Source organism: Macaca mulatta, chromosome 13, assembly GCF_049350105.2.
Source record: "Macaca mulatta isolate MMU2019108-1 chromosome 13, T2T-MMU8v2.0, whole genome shotgun sequence".
NCBI lineage: Eukaryota > Metazoa > Chordata > Mammalia > Primates > Cercopithecidae > Macaca > Macaca mulatta.
The window spans coordinates 23,157,100-23,168,220 of NC_133418.1; the positions used below are offsets into that span (position 1 = coordinate 23,157,100).

At 46.5% G+C, this 11,121-nt stretch overlaps 1 protein-coding gene across 2 annotated transcripts; it reads left to right on the forward strand.

The window, feature by feature from the left end:
* Positions 1-2,932: 2,932 nt before the first annotated feature.
* IL1F10 (interleukin 1 family member 10) lies at positions 2,933-10,868 on the forward strand. 2 transcript variants are annotated; one of them, XM_015113174.3, is made up of 5 exons: positions 2,933-2,979; positions 7,716-7,775; positions 9,347-9,432; positions 9,735-9,862; positions 10,164-10,868. In XM_015113174.3, the coding sequence occupies exons 2-5, from the start codon at positions 7,744-7,746 to the stop codon at positions 10,374-10,376; spliced, it is 459 nt and encodes a 152-aa protein (XP_014968660.2). In that variant the 5' UTR covers positions 2,933-2,979; positions 7,716-7,743; the 3' UTR covers positions 10,377-10,868. The 2 variants fall into 2 exon arrangements, with proteins under 2 accessions (XP_014968660.2, XP_028687961.2); XM_028832128.2 differs by lacking the exon at positions 2,933-2,979 and having other exon boundaries at positions 7,324-7,775.
* Positions 10,869-11,121: the final 253 nt, after the last annotated feature.

The following is an 11,121-nucleotide window of genomic DNA, read 5'->3' on the forward strand; positions in this document are numbered from 1 at the left end:
GAGAGTCCACTGAGGCACTAGCAAGGAGGTGGCCGGGACAGACGGGGCTGCCTCTATGGGCCTCGCCAGCTCCAGCCCAGATTCAACTGAAGTCCTCAGGCAACAGGCAGCACAGCTCCTACCCCAGGCCTCTCAGGGCTGCCAAGAACATAAGCTCTGGATGCCAGGCTGTGTTTCAGACCCTGTTCACACTCTGTTTGTCCATGGGCCCAGAACTTGTGTTGTTTTGCTTTTGGGTCCTCCATCCATCCTCTCTGCCTAGATAAATCTCTCATCTTTCAATACCCTGCTAAGATGTCACCTCCTCCAAGAAGCTTTTACTGAGTTGAGACCCCCCCAGCTCTCTGATCTGGCAATGTTTTGTGCACACCTCCCTGCACTGTAGTACCTTAACTTGGAGTCTGTGGACCCTGGGATGACCTTAAGGTTAGGGACGTATAAGTTTGTCTCTTAGCACCTTGCATAATGCTTGACACATAATGGAAACACAATGAGTATATAATGTGGAAACTATTTCTCCACCCTGGAATATTCTCTCCCTCTTCTCTACCCATCTAAACAGGCCCACCCTTAAGGGAGCAGCTTAAATTCCACCCCATTCTTGAAGGTTTCTCCAGCCTGAATTTGTTGCTTCCTCATTTGTAGAATGACAGAACTCAGAAGAGCTTTAGCCAGGATGAGCCGACAAAAGTCAGTAGTAAAAGGAGGAATATAAAATGCCTCCTTCAGGAATGTACGGGCTGGACATCATGACCATACAAGTGAAAAAGAGTTAGTGGCTTTGGATTTCTGCAATTTTGTTATAAATCACTGGTCTGGACCTGTATTTACAGAGATGCAATACTCACATCATGCGGGGTTTGTATAATTGCAGACACTGAGGAGCAGAGAATGTTCCAAGGTCAGGCTGTAGGGAAGAGGCTACAATGTGGGAGGTATTATCCTGAAAAAAGCAATGCACAGGGAGCCCTCTTCAAGCACTTAAAGGCTTTCCACTTAGAAGAATATGCTTGTTCTGTGTAATTCGAGAACACACAAGCAGAACCAATGGGTGCAAATTATGTGGAGGCTGTTTTTCCTATATGATCCCCATATTTTAACCACAAAGACCACAAACATTGGTAGTGCTTCTTCAAGAGGTTGTGTGGTCCCTGACCCTGGAGGTGTTGAGGCAGAGCCTAATTAACCAATTTCTCAGGGATGCCATAGCACAGATTTCTCCAATTGGAGGGAGACTATGATTCCATGTCTATGAGATGGAGTTTCACTCTGTTGCCCGGGCTGGAGTACAGTGGTGCAATCTTGGCCCACTGCAACCTCTGCCTCCCAGGTTCAAGTGGTTCTCCTGCCTCAGCCTCCTGAGTAGCTAGGCCTACAGGTGCATGCCACCATGTCTGGCTAATTTTTGTATTTTTAGTAGACACGAGGTTTCACCATGTTGGCCAGGCTGGTCTTGAGCTCCTGACCTTAAGTGATCTGCCTGCCTTGGCCTCCCAAAGTGTTGGGATACAGGCGTGAACCACCACGCCCGGCCTAAAGTCCTTTCAATTCTAAGATTTTTTTTGCCCAAGGAGCTTCTCTGACACTATTGTTTCCAACATGCCCTTGGCCCACAGCTTAGAGACACATAATGAGAGAGTCTGGTCTTCTTAATTATCCTTCCAAGTGTTTATGACTTAGTTCCTCAGCTAGACTGTAAAACTACTTAACAACCGGGACTGTGTATTGAATGTCTTTGTCACACAGCAGTGTAAATGCTGGGTAAACACTCATTGGTTGCCTGACATAGTAACTCATGCTTTAATTCTTCCTATAGAAGGGTAAGAGATTGGGAGAGTGGAAGAAGAATGATCACTGGCCTCAGAAAGCAGACATCTGGTCCCATTTCTGCCCATCTTTTCTCATTTCTCATACTGTAGGCATCTGAGTCTTAGACCCACCTATCCTACTTCCTCAAGAAGTCCTTGGTGGAACTTTGCAAATGACCAAAGAGGAAGAATTACAATAAGGTTGTTAGTTTCCAGAGAACATTACACCTAAGCTTCTCCACCCTTGTGATGGAAGGATGGATGGATGGACAGATGGATGGATAGATGGATGGATGGATGGATGGATGGATGGATGGATGGACAGAAGGACAGAAGGGTGGATGGATGGATGGATGAATGGATGGATGGATGGAAGAATGGACAGATGGGCAGATAGATGGACAGATGGGTGGCCGGGTGGGTAGATGGATGGATGAATTGAGTCAAGTAATGTCAATTAGAGACCTGAGTGTTCTTTCCTGTGTGCTCTGCTCACACTGCCATATTTCCCATGGCACATGATGGCTGCTCAGTCTCAGGGTGAATCTGAGGTCAGTATCTTTGCAGTTGGGTTTCCTTAGATGTTCTGTCCCATTAAGCCGGTGCCAACTAATTAAACCCACTGAAAAGCAGAGACTCCCTTCTCATCTTTCCAAACAGAGCCACACTCACAGTGCTATCAGCCCCTTCTCTTACTCTGGTTGTCTGGCCACAGCCTGGATTCAGCCATCAGAGTTCATTCTGTCCTTGGGTTTGCCAGACATACTCTCTCTTGCATTCACCAGCTCTTCAAGCCTAGGATGGAGCCTCGCGGGGCACCAAAGATGTCTGACCCCAGCACTGTTTATCTGGCTGCAAACCCACTAATAACATAGTCAATGACAGTAGGTACAGAGCAGGGGCCCCATACCTTGTTTCTGCCAAGGCTTTATGGATGACTCTCTCCCCCTTCAACAAGTGCTCATTAATATTCCCACCATCTTATTATTCATACTGTATCAAAGACATTGTGAAATCCCCAGGCTCTTCTTCCTTCATGTCCTGCAGCCAATTATAGAGATTGGTGCAGGCCTGACCCACCCTTACCAGAGAGTATAAACACAGTGCAATGCCCTGGAGAAATCAGTTGGAGTCTCCAGGGATAAGGGTTCCAGGCACCCAGGATCTGCAGGTCAGTGATGGACAGGCAGTATTCTCTCTCTCTTTTCTTTCTTTTCTGCTCTCTCCTGTCAATATCTCTGATAGGCCCTCTATCCCTTCACTCCTCCTGGCAAGCTGTCTAGGTAACAAGATATTCCCCTCATAGAACATGGTGGGACATCAAAAACATTTAGGAGCACATAAAGGGATTTGAGGAGAAGGAATAGGTTAAGCCAAATCAAGATTTTTTAACTACTTAGAACTACTGACTTTAGAAAGTCATCTCAAAAGAAACCATCTGGGCCAGTGGTATTCAAACTGTGGTGGAAGCTTAAGAGTTGTTTTTTCTTTAATTTTTAAAATTTATTTATTTATTTATTTATTTATTTATTTATTTATTTATTTATTTTTTGCTCCTTCGGAGCTCCTCAGTGTCTTCTTTGTAGGCAAGAGAAATACTAGCAGGTCTCCATTGCTTCCTGTGTCAGCAAAGCAGGTGCCCTTTATCCTTTATACAATCATTAGAATTCTGCATAAAATTGTATTGTGCAACTTAAAACAGTTTTGAAAGATAGCTTACTCAATCTTTCCATCCAATGATAATAAGTTGAAGGCCCAGGGATAAAAGGTGGCAAGATAAATTGGTAGCAGAGCTAGGTCTAGGACTCAGCCTTTCTAGTCAATGTCTGCTGTGTGTGTTTCTATGTCCTGGCCGTAAGGACCAGGGTATTTCAATTAGGGTGGTTGGAGAGAGCTTCAAGTGAGCTGTAAGCCATGCTTCATGACTTCAAGATCTTATTAACTTTTATAAGGGAAACGAATGTCTTTATGTACAACAATAAATAATACAGTAAAATTTAATAGGAGCTCAGAGTAGAGTTACAATAGTAAGGGAAAGATTCATTAAACTCTGACTCATGGAATTATAAATAGTTTGGCCTAGAAAGAACCTTCATAACCACATAATCTAATCCCATGAATTTATAGATGCTGAAACTGAGGGTTGGAGGTTAAAAGACATAACCCCGTATGTCTAAACTGTAACTCTGCACTGGTAATTAATTTGATAGAACTAGATACTGAACCCATCTATAATGATATCATCTCCAGTGATCTTAATATCAAAAGATCTGAATGGATGACAATGAGAGGGGGTGACTTTTGAGGCAGGGAGAACAATGGGACACCTGTGAGTATCTCCACTGAGAAGATAAGAAAGGAATTATGTTGCCAGGAGGCATGGTTTGGTGTCCATGGAGAAGTGAGACGCTATCACACAAGAAAATCAGCGTCAAATGGTAGCAAAATAGTCAATCACTGTAGATTATAGAGCTGGGCAGGGATGTGGTGAAAAAAGCCTTTAGAACGTGGGTGCAGATTCCTCACATAGGTTGGAATGAATGAAAGGTAGAAAAACCAGGAATACAAGTACAGTAGTAATGGTGATTAAGAACACAAAGTTGTATTTTAAAGAAAAAACCTATAGGGACTTGATAAGTTAGACATTGAGTCAGGAGAAGTGGGAGATATTGTCAATGAGTCTCAGGTTTTGAATATCACTGGTGAGAAGAATATTATGACAATGAAATAGATGAAATTGGGAGGAATGTGTGGGCTGGGAGAAGATAATTAACTTAATCTTAAATATATTTGGTTGGATGTCAGCAGGATGTCCAAAGTGAGCTGTCCTGTAGGCTGCAGGAGGTAAAGTGGAATGTGCAGTCTGCATTTGGGAGGCAGTAGCCCAAGATGATCATTGCAGCTGTAGAAGTCAATGAATTGCAGCTTCATATGATGTGAAATAGAAGTGCTTAGGACCTTGTTAGCCTTAGGGGTGGTCCCAGAAGGAGGTGAAATCTACAATGGGAGAAAGAGGTGTGAAGGGAGTCATTCAATGTCAAGGGTTCCAAGGAGGCAATGACCAAATATCAAAGGAATCAAAAGAATCTTTGGATCTAGCTCCACAGAAGTTAATATTGGTCTTGGAGAGAACATGCCACATAGATACTGTGCAGGAGAATGAGGGGAGGATAGGACAGTGTGCTGTGCAAAAGAACGTGGGGAAAGCCCAAGTTTAGTTGGTAGGGGTACTTGAGCCAGGACAGGTGAATTGAGGAGGTCTGAGAGCCAGATGTCATGTCCAGGGAGAAATGAGAGGAAGAAAAGAGGGATACAGACTGAAGTTCAGTGAAAAGTCACTTGAGGACAATAGGGAGGGGAAGCTTTGGGGATGAGGCATGTGGCACATTAGGAAGGACTTGGCACACAGCAGAGGCTCAGCACCAAGACCCAGGCTCTCTAATGGACCAGACACTAGCTTCCTACTCCTACTCACTTCATCACAATCTATCAGAACCCAGGCAGAGGGAGCTGAATAGGGGAGCCTTTGGGAGAGACACTGTACATTCTGACTGTTGCCAGAATGGGAGGTTTCTAGGGCCCATGGGATCCAGCCGGACTGGACCAGCACTGAATTTCTTCCAGCTCTTTGAGCTGACACTGACCCAGAGTGGGAGTCATCAGCTTGCTGTCCAGCTTCACCCAGGGCCCTCCACTTAGTCTGCCCCACCTAGATCTGGGCACAGCTACCACACTGCCCACTGTCCTACTGCCACAACCAAAGAAGCCCCAGCGGTTTGGCCAAGGGGAGCCCATCACCAAGTGGGCTTACATTGAGACCATGATGCTGTTGAGTTATCTGCACTGGGGGACTGTCTGGTCCTTTAGGACTCAAAGTGCTGGCCAGGAGGAACCAGCAGCATTTGACATCACCTGGTTGCATATTTGAAATGTACAGTCTCAGGCCCCAGCCCAGGTCTGAAAAATCAGAATCTGTATTTTAACAAGAAAGGCTTGTTATGTATTAATGAGTGTGAAGAATGAAAGTACACCAGTTCCCAAGCAGCCTGGCTCATTGCTGGAATCACTCTAAGTCCTACTGAATTAGAACCTTCAGCCCAGGAAATAGTAATTATACAGAGTCCCCCAGGTGATGTGGATGGGCAGGTACATTTAGGAGCAAATGACTTTAACTGAACACTTCATTTAAAAAATGTTGAAACTGACTTGATACTACAAAGAAAATTTATGTTCATTACAGGAAAATTGTTGATATGTTTAAAAAATTAGTCATGAAGCCATAGGTAAGTGGTGTAACAACACGAGTAACATTTCTATGTATGTGTCTCTATGTGTAGATTTAAATGGAATGATAATGCACATTGGATTTATAATCTGCATTTTTCACCTAATATATTTTGAAAAATTTTATGTGATAAAACAGGCTTCTACAATATCTTTAACAAACACATACATCCTTATTTATTGAATTTTATCATAATTTCTTAGCCAATTACCTATTACTGAAAATTTAGATTTTTTCAACTTCTCACTACTGTAAAAAATTATGCAGTGAACATTTTTGTAAGTAAACATTTGGGCAATCCATTATTTTCCCTAAGAGTAAGGGAAACACATGCAATCACAAAGTATACAGAATGCTTTAAGACTTTGATTCACAGTGCCAACGTCCCTCCAGAATTTGCACTTGTCAGTCCCTATTATCCTTCACTCTAAGTCTCAAAGTCATACCCCAAGGCCTGGGGAGAGAAAATGACTTGTCCAAAGTGACAGTGGCAGACCCAGTACTAAAAGCCACCTTGGCTATAGTCCTGTTTCTGGAACTTGAGTGCTGAGGTGGTTGGAAGCTGTGCCCTCAGCACCCACCTGTTCCTCCTCACCTGCCCCCGCAAGGTCCCCCAGCATTACTCTATTCCTCCCTGATCCCTATTACTTTCTTCCACCTGCCTTCTTCCTTTCTCTTCTCTCATTTTCTGCTTTCTTATATTTTTTCTTCTCTATTCCCTTCTTATTTGGTAAGAATCAGATCCACTCGGTAAACCTCAGCCCTGGTCATACTTGCATTACTTTCCTGAGCTAATTTCCAGCTTCTGATTAGCTCTGGGTTTAATTCCATGCTGAATTCTGGACTGGCCTTTCCAATGGGTGATCATTTTAGGGAAGAGCTCTAGGACAGGATAACCCATTGGGAAGGAGCAGAGTCATGTGAAGCTGTGTGGCCTGGCATTTACACAGGGCCACTATCTTCACTTTAGATTGTTCGCCCTCAAAAACACAAGTGCCATTTTTCATCTGGAACAGAATGGGGGAGTTCGGACGGGCTGTTTTCAGCAGTCTTGGCCAAGCACTTCTAGTCGCTAGGAATGATGCTTTCCAACTCTCTGGGGGGACCCCACCAGCCTCACTGCTGCTGGAAACCCCTTCTAGTTGTGCTCTCTTCTTTCACTCTGGGCTCTAGTTATCTAACCCTTGACTAGTTATAGGGGTGGGGGTGTGTTGCCCCGTTGACCCAAAGGGCAGTGGGACTAGGTTTGAGCTGGGCTTATCCTCCAACTGTGAGGGAGGCTACAGCACACTCCACCCCACTCTCAGGGCTGGGAAGTGTTGTGGCTCAGCTATTTGGGGAAACTGTTTTCCGGTTTCTCAGAACCAGCGCAAGCACACACGTTCCAGGCTCACATCCCTGGTGGCTGGACTTGCTCCCGGATAACCTCAGTCAGGGAGAAGCAGAGCTGCCTGGAGCCTGCTGGGTTGGTGGAAGCCTTGGTGGATTCTGGCAGGCCAATTATAGGTGAATGACCTGGGGGACCCGTGCAGCCTGTGGCTGAGTAGTTCTGAGCCCCAGCATGTCTGCCCCTGGCTTCACCCAGCCTCCTTTTGTAACTGCCCTTCTCTCCTCCCCATCAGTGAGGACCAGACACCACTGATTGCAGGAATGTGTTCTCTCCCCATGGCAAGATACTACATGTAAGTTGTCCTGGCATGTCCCTGCTTTCCCAACCAGGGGGTCTGGGGATCACGTGGGAAGAGGAAAGGAATGCTGAGTCAGAGGATGAGGCTCCTTCTCACCTTAGAAATTGCAAGTGCCCCATAATTAAGCTTCATCATCACCACAGTAGCAACAGCTCTTTCCTGAATGTCTGCAAGATGCCAGCCAATCTACTGCCTCATCTCGGTCCCAAAAAGTCTATAAGGGGAGTGTTATTAACCCCATTTTACAGAGCTGGAAGCTGAGGCTCAAAGAGGGTAAATAACTTCCCCCATGTCACACAGCTACCAAAAAGCAGAGCCAGGAATCAGACTGCATGTCCTTTGTGCCGCTCCATCGCCTTTCTGAAATCTCAGAAACAGTTCTGAATCTCAATGACAGCATCTTGATGGTGGTCCCTGTGGCCTTTACTCTCAGTTTGGGCTTCTAACACTTACTTACATTTCATCTCATTTGAGATTTGCATCCTTCCTTATATTTTACTACTTTGTTGTCTGTGATTTTGTCATAAGCTCCTTTGAGGAAGGAGGTGAGGCATAAGAAAAACAAAGTAGGACTCTGGGATGCATTTTCTCTGCTCCTCCCATGGACCCTGTAATGTCCAGTGTTGTGTCCTGGACACGGTGGGTGGGGAGCAGTCCTGGTCTCAAGGAGATGACAGCCCAGCTGCGAAGCAAGACACATACATAGGAAGCACACAAATGACAAAACAGATGTCAGCGCTTCAGGACAACTAGCCTGGGTTCTGGTCTCCAAACAGAATGCTGCTGGCGTGTGAGTTGTCACATCTGGGTTGTCAAGGTGGGAGGGGAAATGCCAGTTAGCAAGCCCAGGATCTTTTTGGAAGTTTATTTTTATTGTGCAAGTGAACCTGCTTTAAACATGTACAGTCATTAGCTAAGGGTATTATCATGAGCTGCTATTGAGCTAGAAAAAATCTCCTGGAGGTGGTGGAATTGGTCCAGAGATTCCGCCCTAAAAGGTTAATGAGAGCTCTCCAGCCCTGACAGCGGCTGACAGGCATCTTTGAAATCAGCCAGGTGACTGAGTTAATAACCTGCATGACTTTAAAGTCTTTAAAATACCTGAAAAGCAACTCACACTTCAGTATACACTCAATTAATCCCCGTACTAAAGAGAATAAACATTTATAAACAATTAGGGCAGGCCCAAAAAATTTAAGATAAGGTTCACTGTATCCTAAAGTCGTCTGAGCCGCACTAAGAAATTTCTCAGGAAGCCAGGAACATTTTCTCTACCCCTCTGTCAGAGGGCATTGGCTCTCCATTCTCCTCTGAAGGCCTCCCCAAACCATGACAAGGCAGGAAGCACAGCCTCTGAAAAGCACGAACACGGGAGACCTTCCTTGCTTTAAGGCTGGCCTGGCCTTTACCTGCTCTTGGGAGTGATCGTTCCCCTCTTACCACCTGTGAAGGAGAGAAAATCCCCCAAATGCTCAAGTTGGTGATTCAGAGCATGGAGGTGGCAGGGCTTGGGGGCCAGTGGTGCATAAAGGGAGTGGGCCATCAGCACTGTCATACTGTTTCAGAATTAAATATGCAGACCAGAAGGCTCTATACATGAGAGATGGCCAGCTCCTGGTGGGAGATCCTGTTGCAGACAACTGCTGTGCAGGTGAGTGAGCTCCACCCCATGCTCCATCTGCCATAGGCTCTCCCTTCTCTTCTTCCTTTTCCTCTCTAGCAGAGGGTCAGCAGCTGCCCCCAGTGACAGTGAGAAGGGCCAGAGAGCAGCTGTGGCCTCTAATAGTTAGGGGGCATGACTCCTGCAGACGTCCTGGCTCACCCTCCAGTCTGCATGCAGGGCCAGGCCAGGTGTGCCCATGCTCAGTTCCTTCCTGCCTGAGCCTCTACCTGCCAAGAGCCTGCAACTTGGGGCTCCCTTGTCCCTTGCCTCTTCTCTCTCTTCCCTCCCAGAGAAGATCTGCATACTTCCTAACAGAGGCCTGGACCGCACCAAGGTCCCCATCTTCCTGGGGATCCAGGGAGGGAGCTGCTGCCTGGCATGTGTGGAGACAGAAGAGGGGCCTTCCGTACAGCTGGAGGTGAGAAGCCTCTCCCCATTCTAGCGGACACTGCAGACCTGGCCTGGCCCCTGGGATGCTCTGGCATCTTTGTGCCTATCTGTGGATTCCCAGCCAGGTCCACATGTCCTCCTCCCTCAGGTTTCCACCGTCTCCCTCTGCACCTAGTGCCAAGAGTCTTGCCCTCTAGAATCTGCAGAAGGCAGTCCCTTGGGTAAAAACCAGCCCTGTCAGGTCCTTCTTTGGCCAAGCTCCAGAAGCCCCCAGGGCTAACACCTCCATCAGCACCCTCGTTCTGCAGCCATCCACCTTGCCCCCACAGGATGTGAACATTGAGGATCTGTACAAAGGTGGTGAAGAGGCCACACGCTTCACCTTCTTCCAGAGCAGCTCAGGCTCCGCCTTCAGGCTCGAGGCTGCTGCCCGGCCTGGCTGGTTCCTGTGTGGCCCGGCAGAGCCCCAGCAGCCAGTACAGCTCACCAAGGAGAGTGAGCCCTCGGCCCGTACTGAGTTCTACTTTGAACAGAGCCGGTAGGGAGACAGGAGGCTGTGTTTCAGCCTGGTGCCCCCAAATCAAGCTCATTCTGCTCACGGTCTATGGTAGGCAGAATAATGTCCCCCCAAATATGTCCACATCCTACTCCCAAAATCTGTGCATATGTTACCATACATGGCCAAAGGAGTTTTGCAAATGTGATTATGTTAAGGATCTCGAGATGAGGAGACAATCCTGGGTTATCCTGGTGGTCTCAGTACAATCGCAAGGGTCCTTGTGAGATGGAGTCAGGAAGGGAGAGTCAGAGAGAGACTGAAAGATACCATGCTTCTAATTTTGAAGACGGAGTCAGGGGCTTTGAGCCAACAAATGCAGGGGTTTTTAGAATGTGGACAAGCCAAGGGAAAGGGTTCTCCTCTAGGGGCTGCAGAAGTAACACAGCTCTGCTGACACCCGGATTTCAGCTCAGCAACACCTATTTCAGACTTCTGACCTCCACAACTGTAAAATAATAAACTTGTGTTATTGTAAGCCACTAAGTTTGTGGTAATTTGTTGTAGCAGCCATAGAAAACTACTACAGAGCCTCATTCGATCCTGTGTCCAGTGTTTGATGCAAGAGACTTGGTGAGTTCTGAGAAGGCTACCCGCAGCTTCTTCTCCAGTCCGTCTGCTACGGAGCCTCTAGAAACAACCAAGAAGCCCCAGGCAGAACTCAGTGTCCTCTGCGCAGGGACAAAGCCTTGGGCTGCTTACAATTTAAATTCTAGCTCAAGTCTTGTGAT

Coding starts and splice junctions, on each gene's coding strand:
- IL1F10 (XM_015113174.3), top strand. CDS start 7,744: ATGTGTTCTCTCCCCATGGCAAGATACTACAT. Junction 7,776..9,346: donor CCCATGGCAAGATACTACAT/GTAAGTTGTCCT, acceptor ATACTGTTTCAG/AATTAAATATGCAGACCAGA. Junction 9,433..9,734: donor TGCAGACAACTGCTGTGCAG/GTGAGTGAGCTC, acceptor CTTCCCTCCCAG/AGAAGATCTGCATACTTCCT.